Source organism: Gopherus flavomarginatus, chromosome 7 (genome assembly GCF_025201925.1).
Source record: "Gopherus flavomarginatus isolate rGopFla2 chromosome 7, rGopFla2.mat.asm, whole genome shotgun sequence".
Lineage (NCBI taxonomy): Eukaryota > Metazoa > Chordata > Testudines > Testudinidae > Gopherus > Gopherus flavomarginatus.
In genome coordinates, this window is record NC_066623.1 from 115648807 (window position 1) to 115667573 (window position 18767).

General features: G+C 44.4%; 1 protein-coding gene across 14 annotated transcripts in view; it reads right to left on the bottom strand.

The window, feature by feature from the left end:
• The window catches only part of ST3GAL3 (ST3 beta-galactoside alpha-2,3-sialyltransferase 3), a 464990-nt gene that overhangs the window by 262902 nt on the left and 183321 nt on the right, over positions 1 to 18767 (bottom strand). For 11 of the 14 annotated variants that reach the window (XM_050961191.1, XM_050961190.1, XM_050961186.1 and 8 more), the window contains one exon: positions 144 to 236. The exons of the other annotated variants lie outside the window; for them this stretch is intronic. In XM_050961191.1, the coding sequence (XP_050817148.1) occupies positions 144 to 236 (93 nt within the window). The remainder of the gene's footprint in view (positions 1 to 143; positions 237 to 18767) is intronic. 14 annotated transcript variants of the gene reach the window in all.

Sequence of the window (18767 nt, forward strand, 5' to 3'; positions counted from 1 at the left end):
TTAAGGAGGTAAATGGGAGGCCTCACTCACAGCCAATTACTCATGTTAAGCCAGGCCTACATAGAATCCTGCATGCAGAGGGGGAAGACAGTTTGGGAAGAGCAGGGCTGTAAATTACAAACACTGGGGAACTGATCACTTACTTTGGGAAGATGGAAGTCATGAGCGCTGATGCATACCCAGGTTTGCAAACTCCCTCAGAGAAATTTGCATACTTTGATGCTAGTTCTGGAGGCCTGTGGAAAAAAGGATGAGAGTCAAGACTTTCCAGGGTATGTAAATGCTGAGTGTGTCACCCTGATCCTTTTATTATTTAAATCTTTTCCTTAATATTCTTCATAGCTGTTTTGGAGATGCACTGTTAACAGAAACAAAAGGTTTTCTGTTTGTTTTTTACACTAATATGGGAGAATATCAAACCAATGTGGGGTCAGAAATATCTGAAACACCACTACATCACTACTTCTATTGAAGGACTTCACACGCTTAGGAAGGTGAAGCTCGAGGAAGGAATTAAAGCTAGCCAGATACTATTTTAGATGTCTGCCTCTCCAAAAGGAAGAGAAGATTAAAAGGTAACAGAGAACCACTTGTTCAGGCTATTTTTCTACTACATGCTAGACGTAAGATGTCAGTGCAAGTATTACTTACAGGACAAGTTTCAAACATTTTAATCAAATTACAAAGCAGACTTCTACTAGCCTACAGTCATCAGCCACTGTTTAGACTTCCAAGGGGATGGATCCTTTGGGCAGCCAAATAGACAGAGCTGCCCTTGTTCTATTGGGAAGTGGCCTAATAGCACAGCCGGTCATATAATTCAAGGGTCGAGCAGTGACTCCACATACAGAAGCCTAAAGAAAAGAGCAGTGACTGACACACAGTCTAAGTGGTTAAAGCTCAGCACTCGGAGAGGAGATTTAAGTCTAGTACACAACTTTACCACAGACTTACTGTGTGACCTTGAGCAAATCTCTCTGTGCCTCTGCTCCCATCCGCAAAATGGAGATAATCATACTCATCCATATTACAGATATATTGCAAGGCATAAATCATTAATGCTTTTATGATATCTGTAGGTACCTAGATGCAAGTACTACACAAAAATTATTCCAAACAAAAAACTGATGAGAAATGGTCCTACAGCAACAGAGATATATACTGCACCATTGATAGCAACTATTCAACAATGACATTTTAGAAGTTTCTAAAATAGTGGTGAGAGAATGCGAGTAGCGTGGATCCATGCAGACAGTCCTCTCAAAGAATCTCAGTTACCACCAGAACTGTTCTTCTCCAAGCATTGTCTACATGGATCCCGCCTCTAGTTATTCTCTCCTCCCACACCTGTTGGCACAGGGATCTGTTGTATTCATTTGGAATATGCAGATCCAAAGAGTTAAAGGTGTTAACATGACCAGTCACTATCAACACTGAATAGTTTTAAAAAAGGTTAAGGGACCACAGACTTCTTAGTACTACAGCAAATACACCACTAAAAATCCTTTTAACCTTTTATTAATGACCAGGGGTGGGGGAGAAAACACAGTTAAAGCACTTGAAATGTAAAGTATTATGTTTTCATTTTAACAACATTCCTTGTTCTCTTTCCTTTCCAAGAGAATCTGTCAAACATGGAGGGTTTTCCTTCTAAAGTCTCTGAAGACGGCAATCTAACTATCCTTTTCGGGGAAAAGAGAAGATATTAACAACAACAGCTCCAGCCTGTTTTAATTAAAGTCTGATCCTGTTTCCTAGAAGATAAAACAAGACAAACACACACAAAGAAGGAGAGAAAAGACCAGCAGAGATACAAAATGAAGCTTCTGTCTCTGATATTGACTAGCTTGCAGCCTCACTGCTGGAGAAACATAGGCCCAGCCCACAGTCTTACCAGCCACTCTGAGACCTAGCAAACTGGTATCAGCATCAGGCTGTTTAGGATATTGCATTCAGCTGCCTCTTTCTGATCACGGGCTCACAGCAGTGTGGCAAAATATACAGTCTAGGCTGACTAAGCCAGACACTTAGACAGACGGAAAAATGAGGCTAGGAAAGAGAAGAACTAAGGTGGGGAAGGAAAAGAAGACCAACATGGCACAGTGTGGGGCAGAGGAGGTATGTGTGTATATGTGAGCGAGTGACGAGAAGAGAGTCTCACATCACAGGTGGCATGCAAGATTTAGATGGTGCTGGTGGCGATGTCATCTGGGCACCCTCTCTCTGACCGAGTCTGATCAGGGCATCTTTCAGGATTAGCATGAAGAAGGTCGCAGGTCCAAAGAGACAGTAGGGTGGCCGCCATGACGATAAAGTTGGCTCCAGCAATTATTGGCAGACAGATGCTGCTTCTGCTAATTTTTCCCAAAAGTCTTCTCTTTTTAAGAACCCCAGAAAGGGGTGTTGGGCATAATACTCCATCCTGTTATTATTTTGACCTCCAATAGACAAATTTTAAACACACCAATTTTGGTTCATTGATTTCCATTCCTCTACTCCTCTTGTTTACCAGTCATCTTAACACAGTCCTTGAGTGGAATCAGTACAGCTCTTTCTGTTTGGACTAATTCAGTCTCCCTCTTCTTTATGTCTTTTCTCATCAACATTTGTTGTGATCACTTACTGTGGAACTTTATGAACTTTCTCTGACTTTTTACAGTTGAACAATTAGTGGAAATTTGTAGGCCCATCTATCACAACATAATCTCTCATGGCAAGGGAACATCCATATATGCTACAGAGAAATCTGCATTTTAAGGAACAACTTCCTTCTGTTGATTTAATAAGAAGAGCTGTTTACATCTAAGCAATGTAGCTTATACACATTTGGGAATAGATGGGAGTTGGAGAAAAGGAAAAGTTATTCCTACTTGGGAATTTCCTTTCTTAGAACCTTCATAGGCTGGTGGTTAAGGCACAGGTTGAAGACACTGGAGATATGGGGCCAATTTTCAGATCTGCCAGATCTTAATTCAAATTACTTAATCCATCTGTTCCTCATCTAGAAAATGAAAGTAATAATACTTCCTTTCGCAGTCTTGTCTATTTCTGTTGTAAACTCTTCAGTGTAGGGACTATCCTTACTATGTCTGTATGCTGGGCCTAGCACAACAGGGTCCCTCTCCTGCTTGGTGCTACTATCATTCAAAGGAAAACAGTAAAGGTGAGATTTTAAAAAGTGCCTAAGAAGTTAGCAGCATAAGTCCCACTGTGACTTTCAGTGGGGTTTGTGTTCTTCACTTCCTTTGATTTTGAAAAATCCCACCCTAAATAAATAATTGGCTCACCAAGACTGCCTGGCTCCTGTCAAACAGAGATGAGTACTACTAATCAATAATGATGATTGTGTAGACTTGGACAGTGCCGTCCCATCAAGGAACTCAAAGTAGTTTACAAACATCAAATAACTCAGGCATCCCTGTGAGAGAGGTAAATATTTTACATATACAGAAAGAGGCTCTTTTTAACTCAAAAGACCCCAGAACCACTAAAATGCAGCCAGAAGTTGGAGCGTGATATGGCAGTCAGCCAGACCACAGCACACTGTAAAGTGTGTAAGGATGTGTGTATGTATAGGATAGAGGGTAAAATTGTAGATGAACTAGGCAAACTAACTCTGAAGTGACACTGGATCTTTACTGTCTGAACAGTGAAGTACTTACAGGACAGAAAGCCCTTCAATTTGTTAAGGTTTTCTTCAACAGACCCTGGCATCAAACTGCATAATATAGAATTCACTTAGGTCAGCAGAAAAAGCTGAGTCATCCCTGCCAGGATTTGAATCTGGCATTCTAGGGAGTCTAGGTATTCCAAATCTATGGCTGAGACTGCTAATCTGCTGTTTCCGGTTTACTGTAATACTATGTTAATCTGCTATTCACACCATGGTCTGGCGGTGGTGGTAGAGACTTTCATTCAGTTCAATGACAGCAAGTGGTTCTCCACTGGCCAGGGTGTGAGACAAGGGTGTGTTTTGTCTCCAAGCCTCTTGAACATATGTGCAGAATTTATGGATGTGAATGATGGGAAGTTAATGCTTCTGACAAGAAGAAAACTGAAGCTTTTGAAATGTGGTGCTAGCAAAGGTCCTAAAGTATCTCCTGGATGAAAAAAAGAAAAATGCCTACATTATAAATATTATTGGAGAGAAAACTGATGCCAGAAATCAACAGATGGAAACTTATGTACTTTGGTCACACTAGGAGTAGAGACGGAAATAACCTGAAGAAAGTTACTATGGAAGGAACGGTGGAGGGCCATGACAGTAGGGGTCAACCAGTGAAAAGATGGATGGAAAGTTAGTAATGGATTGAAAAGACTTCCCACAATTCTGTCATGTAATAGTAGTAGGCATCCTTCAGTCTCAAGAGACCACGGGTATGCACCCTTGAGAGGTAAAGAATTTACTCAGTTGGCTTTCTGGCAGCCGCGAACATGGCTGAAGAGACCCACTTGAGAGGAACAATCTCTGCTGTATCTGTCACATTTAAAGGTGACGTTTTGACCTTTGGGCTTTGCCTTCTGCAAGCTCTTTTCTCCTCTGCTAAACTGGATGGCTTCCTCTCGGAACTCCAGACACCTTTGTTAAGCTCGTTTCCAAAGGCTGTGGTCTTGAGTGTGATATTCCCATTTGTCCACATCCATGTCCATTTCTTTGAGGTCTCACTTGCACACATCCTTGAAACACAATTTTGGGCATCCTTTGAGTTTTTTATTAGATGACAGTTTGCCATAGAGGATGTCCTTTGGTATGTACCCATCATTCATTCAGCACACATGCCCAAGCCACCAGAGGTGTCTCTCTTTGAGGAGTGTTTGTATGCCGGCCCTCTTGAGCACCTCAGTGTTGGTGACTCTGTCCCTACAGGAGATTTCAAAGATTCAACAAAGGCAATGCATATGAAAGCTGTTGAGCCTCTTTTCCTGATGAGAGTATAAGGTACCTGTCTCACTCCCATACAAAAGTGTGCTGATAACACACGCTTCATACACGCAGATCTTTGTGTGGTCTGTCAGTTTGTTGTTTTGCCATACCCTCTTGTTAAGTCTAGACATTGTTGAGGTGGCTTTTCCAATGCGGATGTTGAGTTCAGTTTCAAGTGAAAGATCGACTGCAATAGTGGACCCCTGGTATGTTAACTCATTCACTATTTCACATTCACAGTTGTTGCTCTTGATAGAGGGTGCTTCCTTAACTCCTTGGCAAATTATGTTTGTCTTTTTTAGGCTTATAGTAAGCCCGAAGTATTGGCAGGCTTTGGAAAACTATCCATTAGGCTTTGAAGATGAGTTTCTGTGTGGGGTGCCACTGCTGTGTCATCAGCAAAGAGAAGGTGTTGGATAAAGGCCTCCCGAGTCTTCTGAGTCTTGCAAGATTGAATAGCTTTCCATCAGATCTTGCGTGCAAGTAGAGTCCTTCAGCTCAGTAACCAAAAGCTTGTTTCAGTAGCAGGGAGGAGAAGATCCCAAAAAGAGTTGGGGCAAGTACCTGGCCTTGATTAACTCCACTACGAATCTGGAAAGCCTCAGTCACTAAGCCATCATATTGGACTGTGCCATACATCTTTTCATGGAAGGATCGAATCATGCTAAAGAGCTTGGGGGGACATCCAATCTTTTCTAGAAGCGTGAATAGTCCACTTCTACTGACAAAGTCAATGAAGACTATGTAGAGGGGCTTCTTTTGTTCTCTACATTTCTCTTGTAGTTATCTCAGTGAGAAGATCATGTCGATAGTAGACCTTTCTGCTCTGAAAGCCGCACTGTGATTCAGGATAAATTCGGTCTGCAAGGGTCTGAAGTCTGTTGAGGGCAACTTGGGCAAAGGCTTTTCCCAGAATGCTAAGAAGGGAAACGCCATGATAGTTGTTACAGTTGCTCCTGTCACCCTTGTTTTTATAGAGAGAGTGATGATGTTGGCATCTCTCATTTCTTGTGGTACTTCGTCTTCTTTCCAGCACAGGCAGAGCAATCATGAAGATGCTGCAGTAGAATAGATTTTCCACATTTATGACCTCGGACGGTATGCAGTATTTTCCAGGGGCTTTTCCATTGGGGAGGCCATCTATGGCAAAGCTATGCTCCTCAACAGTTGGTTCATTGTCGAGTTGGTTCATAAAAGATAGGCTTTTGATGGCACTGATGGCTGCATCCATAACAATATTTTCACAAGAGTAAAGCTCAGAGTAGTGTTCTACCCAGCGAGCCATCTGCTTGGTGCAGTCGTTGATTATGTCCCCGGTTGTTGATTTCAATGGAGCTGTCTTTTTTTAAGTTGGACCCAAGGCTTTCTTGATCTCATCATACATGTTTCTGATGTTGCCTCCATCAGCTGCTATGTGGATGCTTACACATAAGTGCAGCCAATAGTAATTGACGCAGCATCGAGCAGTTTGCTGCACCTTGGTTGTTGCCACTCTCGGTGCTTGTAAGGCTTTTTCATTTGGGACTTTCTTGTAGTTGGTTTGAGCTATGCATTTGGCCTCTGACTGGTGTCAACACACCGGAATATGCCGTTAAACCAGTCATTGGTCTTGTTTCCTTCTTCCCAAAGGCTGACAGAGCTGCATCCTAGATTGTGTTCTTCAGTTGCTCCCACTTCAGCTGGGCGCTTGTGGCACAATCACTGGTGTCAAGGGCTTGTTGTAGTAAGCTCTTGTACTCCTGTGACTTTTCTTGGTCCGCTATGGCACTGATGTTAATATGAAAAATCTTTTTACTTTAGATCTGTGTATTTTCTTTGGTTTAAGTCTGACTTTGCTGCGTACCAGAGAGTGGTCTGTGGCGCAATCAGCACTTTGATAATTGCAGATAATGAGGAGGATGTTAAGGTTGGTACGCCTTTTGATGATAAGATCCAGTTGGTGCCAGAGGCCAGATCTAGGATGGTTCCAAGACACTTTGTGTTGTGGCTTTGTCTGGAAGAATGAGTTTGTTACACAGAGAGGAACAAAATTCTAGCAGTCTCTGACCATTTCCATTCATCTTATCAGTTCCTTGTTGACCAAGACAGCTGGCCCATGCTTCATGATCAACTCCCACACTTGCATTAAAGTCCCCTAGCACAAAAACATATTTGTGTTTTGGAATCTTGCTGATGGTAGTGTTCAACTAGTCGCAGAACTGGTCCTTGATGTCAGAAGATGAAGAGTGTGTTGGGGCATAAACACTCACAAGGTTGACTGGGCCCTCAGATGTGAACAAGCATAGCGCCAAAATTCTTTCTGATCCATCTGTATGTGGCTCAACCATCCCCAGAAGTGAGCTCTTGATGGCAAATACCACTCTGCGCGCTCACGTTTCTTCTGCACTTATCCCCTGCCAGAAAAACGTGTAGTCTTTTTCTCTGAGAAATCTGCTTGATGCTAGCCGTGTTTCTTGGAGGGACACGATATCCATATTGAGTTGTTTCAGCTCATCACTAATCACGACAGTTTCACATGCATCGTTGATCTGTTCAAGGTATTCAGATAATACAGCTGTCATGGTACGAATGTTCCAGCTCTCTATCTTTAAGGATGTTTTCTTTCTTTTACTTGATTTGCCAGGTGCATTGGTTACAGTCCACTTGTCAAGTTATAAAACTCTAAGCTCCAAGCACCCATTGCAGGAGATAGACTGAGGCGGCTATTGTCTGGGGGCTATCCAGTTTTATGGTGGGCAGTGGTTTCCAATGAGATACGATGATCTCTCCCACGGTCGGAGACAGCCCCGGCGCTCAACTCTACAACAACTGTGTAAGAGCTTAGAATTCTGTCATGATATCGGTGATATTCAGGCATGAATAAATGAATTGACCTTTTTTATGCTACCCTCAAATATACTGTAATTATATGACTTGCCCACTGAATTATATGACTTCAAACACTGAATCAATGAGAAGCAGGAATTTATCCTAGAGTCTTGATTAAAATCCCTGCACTAACTACTGAATAACAGTGTCTCCTGAACTAGTACTACCTACTTCTTCCTTGTCTCACACACAGGCACTGTAATACCTGCCTCTGGACCACTACCAAATGCTGTCAGCAAAGTTGACATGAAATTGAAAGCAGCTGGAATATATCTGTAGCCACCATGGCAGAGAGCCATTACTGGCATACAGTTTGAGTAGCTAATGACTGACATAACTATTTAAACCACAGTGATCAACTTGAAAATGATCCCAAAATTCACACAAAAATCCCCTTCCCACAAAACATGCAGATTTTCCCCCATGCTGCTTCCATATTGTTGCCTTCATTATCAAATTAAAATGCCACCATCCACACAATCCCTGTAAAAGAATTAATAGGCTGAAGTGTTCAGTGCATTTGACTCATGTACGGTGACCAGTGGGTGCAGTGTAGCGGATGTTTGAGCTGTCAATTAGGAAAACCACAAAAATATCCAGAACTGCTGATGCCTGAGGGGCAAAGCAGTTAACATTTCTCAGCAGTCATTAAACTCATGTTCCAGAGTGCCAGAGGCAGAACAGCACGCATAAGCCAACCGCAGCTGCTATCGCAAATCATTTAGCATTTGTTTATCTCCCCGACTCTACTCACATTGGGTTAGCCTTTTACAGAGCCCTTGAAATATGAATTTTACATTTTAATCCCATTGAGGATATTTTTATTAGACCACATTAACATCAGTCACCACAGTTTTCAAATTTTAAGAAACTGTTACAAAGATGCTCATTGATAATTATTTCTAATGCTGCTTAACACAAAACATGGGCCATGTCAAAGAAACATCCTGGAGTAAGATTGTATGACTGCTGTCCCTCAGTCCCTTCAAGACCTCCACAAAAGTGAGATATGTATCCCATGAGGTTATCGAAGTGAATACAATTTAACTATATAAACGTGTTTTATGATTTTTCAACAAGATCCAAAATCCTGGCACAGAATTAAAGCCTTTGCTTAAATCAGACTACAATCATTCCTCTATAAGAAGAAGCTGTACAAGAGGGCAGGGAGTACACATGTAATTCATCAATTGAATTCACACACAGTTATCTGGTTTAAATCTGGGTGATATCACTAACCAGACAGCTATATAACAAAAGCGTGCACTGATTACTAGGTGAGTAAGAGCATTAAAATGAACAAACAGCTACCTCCTCTGGGATGACCTTATACTTAGAGGTAACTTCTGAATCAGTTGCTTCTTTGGGGATCAAACATGGATTTCCTTTCTTCTGTCATCATTTTCCTTTGCTATGAAACGAGATATGGCTTCATTCACAGAGCACTTTATAAGATGGTCTTTATGAGGCAGCAGAAAACATAGTGCATGGAATTATCTGAGCATACTATTTTTTGCTGCTTGCTTTAAAATCTTGTCTATTATCTACACTGGGCACCTTAGGAGATACTTATGTTCACCACCTGTCAACAATGCAGCCTTTGTTTAGAAAATTGGATTAAAAATGCAGAAGATAACCATACCCAGATTCATATATTGCAAGACCAAAGGGACCATTGTGATCATCTAGTCTGACCTCCTGTGTAACACAGGCCAGAGAACTGACCTATAAGAATTCCAAGAACAGAGCTTTCAGAAAAACATCCAATCTTGATTTTAAAATGGTCACGGATGGAGAATCCACCATGACCCTTGGTGAACTGGCTCCAATAGTTAATTACTCTCAGGGTACGTCTACACTACGGGATTATTCCGATTTTACATAAACCGGTTTTGTAAAACAGATTGTATAAAGTCGAGTGCACGCGGCCACACTAAGCACATTAATTCGGAGGTATGCGTCCATGGTCCGGGCTAGCATCGATTTCTGGAGCGTTGCACTGTGGGTTGCTATTCCGCAGCTATCCCATAGTTCCGGCAGTCTCCCCTGCCCCTTAGAATTCTGGGTTGAGAACCCAGTGGCTGATAGGGCAAAAATCATTGTCGCGGGTGGTTCTGGGTAAATGTCGTCAGTCATTCCTTCCTCCGGAAAAGCAACGGCAGACAATCATTTCGCACCCTTTTTCCCTGGATTGCCCTGGCAGACGCCATAGCACGGCAACCATGGAGCCCGTTCAGCTTTTTTTTTTTTTTTTTTTTTTTTTTTTTTACAGTCACCGTATGTGTACTGGATGCCGCGGACAGAGGCGATACTCCAGCACTACACAGCAGCATTCATTTGCTTTTGCATGGTAGCAGAGACGGTTACCAGTCGTTCTGTACCATCTGCTACCAGTGTAAATTGGCAATGAGATGACAGTTATCTGTCTTCCTATACTGTCCGCTACTATCATGGGTGCCCCTGGCTGAGATCGGCCGGGGGCGCAAAAGCAAAACTGGGAATGACTCCACGAGTCAATCCCTCCTTTATGGTTCCTAAAAATAGAGTCAGTCCTGCCTAGAATTTGGGGCAAGTGTACTAGAGAACCAGTGTATCAGAGAGCACAGCTGCTCCATGTCAGATCCCGCAGAAATGATGAGCTACATGCCATTCACGGGGGGGGGGTGCCCCTGCAACAACCCCACCCGTTGCTTCCCTCCTCCCCCAACCTTCCTGGGCTACCGTGGCAGTGTCCCCCCCCCCCATTCGTGTCATGAAGTTATAAAGAATGCAGGAATAAGAAACAGTGACTTGTTAGTGAGATGTTAATGAGGAGGCGGCAGCCTCCCGGTGCTATGACAGTCCAGGCAGGACATTAAGCGGTGTGGAGGAGAGGAGCCCAGCATCCTGCTGCTATGATAGTCCAGGCAGTACAGAATCTTTTCTTTACACAGGAAAGGAAGAGGGCTGATGGAGCTCAGCCCCCAGTTACTATGATGAGGACGGTTACCAGCCGTTCTGTCCCATCTACTGGGAATGACCAAGAATCATTCCTATTTTTAACCAGGCGCCCCCGGCCGACCTCACCTGAGGCAAGCCAGGAGCACTCACGGGCTGATGGTGACGACGGATATCAGTCATTGTACCGCCTGCCACCAGGGAGGGGAGAGGAGCGGATACTGCTCTTCACTGCTGCAGCATCACGTCTACCAGCAGCATTCAGTAGACATAGGGTGACATTGAAAGAAGTTAAGAAACGATTTCTTTCCCTTTTCTTTCGCGTGGAGCGGGAGAAGTAAATTGACGAGCTATTCCCTGAACCACGCTGGACAATGTGTTTGAACCTACAGGCATTGGGAGCTCAGCCAAGAATGCAAATACTTTTCAGAGACTGCTGGGGACTGTGGGATAATTGGAGTCCTCAGTACCTCCTCCCTCCCTCCATGAGCATCCATTTGAGTCTCTGGCTTCCCGTTACGCTTGTCACGCAGCACTGTGTAGCCTGGAGATTTTTTTTTCCAAACGCTTTGGCATTTCGTCTTCTGTAATGGAGCTCTGATAGAACAGATTTGTTTCCTCATACAGCGATCAGATCTAGTATCTCCCGTATGGTCCATGCTGGAGCTCTTTTTGGATTTGGGACTGCATTGCCACCCGTGCTGATCAGAGCTCCACGCTGGGCAAACAGGAAATGAAAATCAAAATTTCGCAGGGCTTTTCCTGTTTACCTGGCCACTGCATCTGAGTTGCGATTGCTGTCCAGAGAGGTCACTATGGTGCACTGTGAGATACCGCCCGGAGGCCAATACCGTCGATTTGCGGCCACACTAACCCTAATCCGATATGGTAATACCGATTTTAGCGCTACTCCTCTCATCAGGGAGGAGTACAGAAACCGATTTAAAGAGCCCTTTATATCGATATAAAGGGCCTTGTAGTGTGGACGGGTACAGCATTAAATCAGTTTAATGCTGCTAAAATTGGTTTAAATGCATAGTGTAGACCAAGCCTCACTGTCAAATATTTAGGCCTTATTTCCAGTCTGAGTTTGTCTAGCTTCAACTTCCAGCCATTAGATTGTGTTAGACCTTTTGCTGCTAGATTGCAGACCCCATTATTAAATGTGTGTTCCCCATATACATACTTATTGGGGCTGTCAAGTGATTAGAAACATTAATTGCGATTAATCACACTGTTAAACAATAATGGAATACCATTTAAATATTTTTGATGTTTTCTACGTTTTCAAATATATTGATTTCAATTGCAACACAGAATACAAAGTGTACAGTGCTCACTTTATATTTTTTAATACAAATATTTGTACTGCTTTTCAATTCACCTAACACAAATACTGTAGTGAAATCTCTATCATGAAAGTTGAACTTACAAATGTATTATTATGTTCAAAAAATAACTGCATTCAAAAATAAAGCAATGTAAAACTTTACAGCCTACAAGTCTACTCAGTATTATTTCTTCTTCAGCCAATCGCTCAGACAAACAAGTTTGTTCACATTTGCAGGAGCTAATGCTACCCGCTTCTTGTTCATAATGTCACCTGAAAGTGAGAACAGGCTGTCGCATGGCACCATTGCAGCTGGCGTCGCAAGATATTTATGTGCCAGATGCGCTAAAGATTCATATATCTTTTCATGCTTTAGCCACCACACGAAAGAACATGCGTCCATGCTGATGACAGGTTCTGCTCGATAATATTCCAAAGCAGTGCGGACCGACACACGCTTATTTTCATAATCTGAGTAAGATGTCATCAGCAGAAGGTTGATTTTCTTTTTTGGTGGTTCAAGTTCTGTAGTTTCTGCATCAAAGTGTTCCTCTCTAAGACTTCTGAAAGCATGCCCCACACCTCATCCTTCTCAGATTTTGGAAGGCACTTCAGATTCTTAAACCTTGGGTCGGGTGCTGTAGCTATCTTTAGAAATCTCACATTGGTACCTTCTTTGTGTTTTGTCAAATCTGCAGTGAAAGTGTTCTTAATATGAACCACATGTGCTAGGTCATCATCTGAGACTGCTATAACATGAAATATATGGCAGAATGCAGATAAAACAGAACCAAAGATATAGGATTCTCCCCCAAGGAGTTCAGTCACAAATTTAATTAACATATTGCTTTTTTAACGAGCGTCATCAGCATGGAAGCATGTGCTCTGAAATGGTAGCCAGCATGAAGGGGCATACAAATGCGTAACATATCTGGCACGTAAATACCTGGCAATGCCAGCTACAAAAGTCCCATGCGAACTCCTGTTCTCACTTTCTGGTAACACTGTAAATAAGAAGCGGGCAGCAGTATCCTCAATAAATGTAAACAAACTTGTTTGAGCAATTGGCTGAAGAAGAAATAGGACTGAGTGGACTTGTAGACTCTAAAGTTTCATATTGTTTTGTTTTTGAGTGCAGTCAACTTTTCATCACAAATACAGACCTTCTCACCATAAGTCATGCCTTTGTCATATCTAAGTTACATGACTGCAATGCCATCTACATAGGACTGCGCTCTACATCCATTTTAACATTAGCACTATAAGAAGCAAAATAAGGGAATTGTGTTTATAGGGACACTGAAAATTGAGAAAGAAGGCAGAAATAATTGACAAGAATTCCTCTGACAAAAAAAGGGAAAGGATGAAAAGGAGAGATTACTCAGCTTGTGCAGTAACTGGAGTTCTTCAAGATGCTTGTCCCTCCACTTCAGGTGAATTTATGCCCTGCACATTTAAATCAGAATTCTTTGGTAGTGGTGCCCGATTGTCCCACACATGCACCCCACATATCCACATGCCCCATGCCAAGGCTATCGGGGCTACATGTGTCAACTGTCCTGAGTTCCTTCTTTACCACAAAGTCCCATAAGAGCAACTCTGAAGAAGAGGAGGAGGAGGACAGATAGTGTAACACCCACAGGGACACACACCTCAAAGAACTCCAGTTACTGCACAAGAGGGACATGGCTCAGGAGTCACCTGAAATGGAACAGTGGAGGACTCTAGGTAAGAATCTTAGATGGACCCGCAGCAACACTTTCTCTCTGAAAAACACCATAAATGGGGGGTCGGCCATTAAAGCCCCCAATTCTCTTACCCTTAGGGGAGTACTGATTGTTACCAGAAAGGCTGTCTTCACAGATAAATCTAGTAATGAACACAGTTAGTGATTCAAACAGATGGTTCATAAGGCCATTAAGGACTAGGTTCAGGTCTCACCTAGGGGTAAGTGTCCGATTTGTGGTAAGATATTTGACAAATCTCAAAGGAATCTTGCCACAGCTGAGTGAGTGAAGAGAGAAAAATCCCCTATGGATGTGTGAAAGACTGGTATTGCTGCTAAATGTACCCTAACACAATTCACAGAAAGACCTGATGTCTTCAATTCCAACAACTAATCCAGTATCCTAGGAAGAGGAGAACGAGTTGGGAAAATCTGATGGACTGTTACACCAAAGATGGTATCGTTTCCATTTCTGGAGCTAACGTATTTCTTGTAAATGGTTTTTTACTATTTAATAAAACTTGTAGTATATTTCAGCAACAAAACCTCTCTATCCCTGAGAACCATTGCTTGGAGCCTCACATTATGTAAGCTGGGCTGAAGTGTTTGACCTGCTTCTTGAGTCACTAGGTAAGGAATGATCAGAAGCTTCCATGAAGGAAGAGTGGCAAGACTGATGAGATAGGGATGCCAGACTTGTCTTGGCCACATTGGTGCAATTAGTATGACTCTGGCCCAATCCTGTTGAGACTCTTGAAGAGAAATGATGTTGACGGATATGTGTAGAGAAGTCCTTTTGTTCAAGAGATGAGAAGTGTGACTCATAGAGCTAGGGGATCAAGACATCCTATGGAGCAATATGTGATGCATTTTGCACTGGCTGCCCTGGCAAACAGATCAACCTATGGGAACCCCCAAGCTGGTAATATCATGTGAAGGACTCTGCAGTTTAGTTCCCATTCGTAATTTAGAGAGAAACGTCTGCTGAGGTCATCTGCCATGGTGTTTTGAATACGTGGAAGGTAGAAGCTGAGATGACTACATGTTTGGTTTTGCACCAGTTCCAGAGTTTTCTTGCTTCAGCACAGAGAGATGGGAAATGTGCTCCTCCCTGACAGTTGATATAATACATGGATGCCACGTTGTCTGTCATTATCTTTATTGACTTCTATTTGATAAGAGGTAGAAAACGTAGGCAAGCATTTTTGACTGCCCTCAATTCCAAAGAGTTTATGTGGAGAAGCTGCTATTGTGGCGACCATTTGCTCTGTACCTTGGGAAGTGTCAGATAATGCCCCTCAAACCAAAAAGCAAAGCATCTGATGTTATCATCATGGTAGGGGGAAGCTGAACAAATGGAAAACCTGCACAGGTGTTGGTTGGGTCCTTCCACTAGCATATAACCCAGTGGGGAACAGACAGTAACCTGCCTGGATTGTGTTTGCTGGGTTTATAAACTGTTAAAAGCCGTCCCTGTAGACCTTGGATATGTAACCTGGCATGCTGCACTACAAAGACAATGTGAATGTGCGTCGATCAGTTCAAGGCAATCTCTTACTGTAACTCGAGGACTGCCCTGAATCCTTGAGACGAGGTTCACTATGCAAGAAACCTGCTGGATGGTAAGTATGTTCTCCTTGTCAGTGCATCCAGGGAAGTCCCTATGAAATCTAGATGCTGTAGTGGACTCAAAACAGACTTTTCAAGATTGATTTGAAGGTCCAGACTGAAACAGAGAACACGTGATCTACAGACTCCAACATCTCCCAACAGGTTCTACTCTTTATCAGCCAATTATCTAGGTATGGGAAAACAATTATGCCCAAATGACCTAGGTGGGCAGCAACTACTGACAAACTCTTTGAGAACACCCTGGGTGCCGAAGATAGCCCATAAGGCAGCACCCTGTATTGGGTGTTTCCAATTCAACAAACCCTAAGACATCTCCTCTGCGATGGGTGAATGGTGACATGAAAATGCGTCTTGTAGGTCAAGAGTCACAAACCAATCTCCTAATTCTAATGACGGAATTATTGGTGCTAGAGTCACCATCCTGAATTTTTTCTGTTTTACGTATCTATTTAGTGACTTAAAGTGTGAGGTAAACCCACAGCCAAACGAGGGCTGCTTGCTCAGCTGCCCCTCAAACAGAACAGGAGTGAATAATCAGGCATGCTATAACAACTCATCTGCATTGACTTACCCTTCCACGGGAGCCTGCAGTGACTCAGCCTTCAGGCATGCGGCAGCAGCCTATTCCTGAGCAGAGCCTAGGTCAGATGACCTCCCAGGCTTAGATATTTCTTCTACCTCACCAGAGCTGCAAATCAGTCTGCAAAAGCACTACCTGACCAGGAATTCTCCTGGTGCCTCACAGGAGGCTCTCTCGACTCCCAGCCTGCTCTTGATCCAGTTCCTGCCACAACCTTGCCCAAGCCCTGGTTCAAGTCTCCTCCAGCCTTGTCCTTACCCTACTCTGACCTTCCTCCAGCCCTTTTATCAACTCACTCCAGCCTTACCTCCAACTCCTGACCCCATTGGACTCTCAGATTCTGACCACTCAGCTTCACTCTTCGGCCTGCATGTGGTCTCTGGCCATAGTATTGATTTGGGCCTGTCTAGAGCCTCTGATCTCAGTTCTGACCCCTGCTTGTCCCCAGAACCTGGTTTCAGTACTACCCTCAGCCCAGTCCCAACCCTATGCCTAGTTTCAACCTCCACGGCAACCACAAGGCCTGACTATCGGGAGGCAACGCCTGACGTGATGGCTAAAATTGATCTCCACCCTCCATTTTTTGGGTACAAGTAAGTATTTTTAGTAGAATCTCCTTCCTCTGTGTTGTTGTGATGGAGTAGGGACTGTCTGTGTGGGGGATGGGAGAGCTGGGGATGTTTTTAGATGAGGGACAGGATTTTTAAGCCTGTAACCTGAGCCAGGTAGGGGGGAGGGGGTTAGCACCTGGGCCCGGGAAGCTGGAAAAAAGAATCAGCCGGCTGGAGGAGGGGCAGTTCAGTTTTCGGTTTTGGGCTGGGTGATGGGAATTCAGGAGATCCAAGCGCCCTGAACCCCGAGAAGGACTCGACTGGGGGGTCCTGGTTGGGCCTCCAGGCTCTGCTGTAACCTGCATTCCTGTTGTCCAATAACCTTCTGTTTTACTGGCTGGCTGAGAGTCACTGAGTACCAGGAAGAGGGGTGCAGGACCGGACTCCCCCACACTCCGTGACAACTGGTGGTAGCGGTGGGATAAACTACACCCCGTGGACGGCGCTTCCTGTAGTAAGTGACTGGGGAGCAGTAAAACGAAGGGACGATTGTAGGGCTGATTAACCCCTGGGAGTGTGTGCCCAGTGAGAAGGACTTTGCAGTAACAGGGTCCCCCGGGGGATTGCAGCGAGCGGTCCCAGGGGCGGAGGAGTCTGCAGCTCGACCCTGGCAGAGAGGTGGTGACCTCAAGAAGGGCTGGTGCACTACGGGTCTCCCTGGAAACCGTGGGGAGCAACAAACATCCCGGCCTGAGAGTGGCCAGCAGGAAGATGTATGCCAAGCGGCGCAAGTGCGACCTGGTGGAGCTGTGCAAGCAGAGTGGGCTGCGCAGGGGGAGACTCACCAAAGACCAGCTGATTGCCCAGCTGGAGGAGGAAGATCGCTTGAATGAACTAATCCCTGTCTCTGAGGGAAGCAGCCTGGCAGATGCAGCGCAGGCACCAGTGTCTGTCCCCACTGGGAGTGGTCAGCCGGCGGCTGAGGGATTCCCAAGACCCCCCACTTCCTAGGCCTAGGGGAAGGGTGGGGAGGAGCCCAGCAGCTACCGAGGGCACCATGACCCTCCCGGCCAGCAGGGGATCCTCCCGGTGAAGCTCGGCATCTGTGGAGCGCAAGTGGCTGGCATGGGAGAGAGAGCTAAAACAGAGAGCTGGAGGATCGTGAGAGACAGAGAGAACATGACCGGGAGGAGAAAGAGACAGAGGGAACATGAGGAGAGACAAAGACAGCGGGAACTGGAGGAGAAAGAGTGACAGCGTCATCATGAGCTGGAACTGGCAAGGCATGTTCCAGAGGCGCAGCGGGGCCCCAGCTGCGATGAGTGCAGGGGGGGCCAGGACTGCGCGGAGCTTTGAGAAGTGCATCCTGGCCCGGCGTAAGGAGGGGGAGGAAATGGATGACTTCCTGGATGCCTTTAAGACGGCCTGTGAGCTGCACCAGGTAGCTCCGGCAGACAGGCTCCGGGTTCTCACCCCCTTACTGGACCCCAAGGCCATGGCATTGTACCACCAGCTGTGAGAGGAGGAGAAAGGGAACTGTAATAACCTTAGTCCCAGATTTGGACCTTAGCATCCAAAATATGGGGGTTAGCATGAAAACCTCCAAGCTTAGTTACCAGCTTGGACCTGGTACCTGCTGCCACCACCCAAAAAATTAGAGTGTTTTGGGGCACTCTGGTCCCCCTGAAAAAACTTCCCTGGGGACCCCAAGACCCAAATCCCTTGAGTCTCACAACAAAGGGAAATAATCCTTTTTCCCTTCCCCCCTCCAGGTGCTCCTGGAGAGATACACAGACACAAGCTCTGTGAACCCAAACAGAGTGAATCTCCCTCTCTGTTCCCAATCCTGGAAACAAAAAGTACTTTCCTATTCCCCCAGAGGGAATGCAAGGTCAGGCTAGCAATCCAACACACAAATCTCCCCTTGATTTCTTCCTCCCACCAATTCCCTGGTGAGTACAGACTCAATTTCCCTGAAGTAAAGAAAAACTCCAACAGGTCTTAAAAGAAAGCTTTATATAAAAAGAAAGAAAAATAAGTACAAATGTTCTCTCTGTATTGAGATAATACAACACAGGGTCAATTGCTTAAAAGAATATTGAATAAACAGCCTTATTCCAAAAGAATACAAATCAAAGCACTCCAGCACTTATATTCATGCAAATACCAAAGAAAAGAAACCATATAACTTACTATCTGATCTCTTTGTCCTTACACTT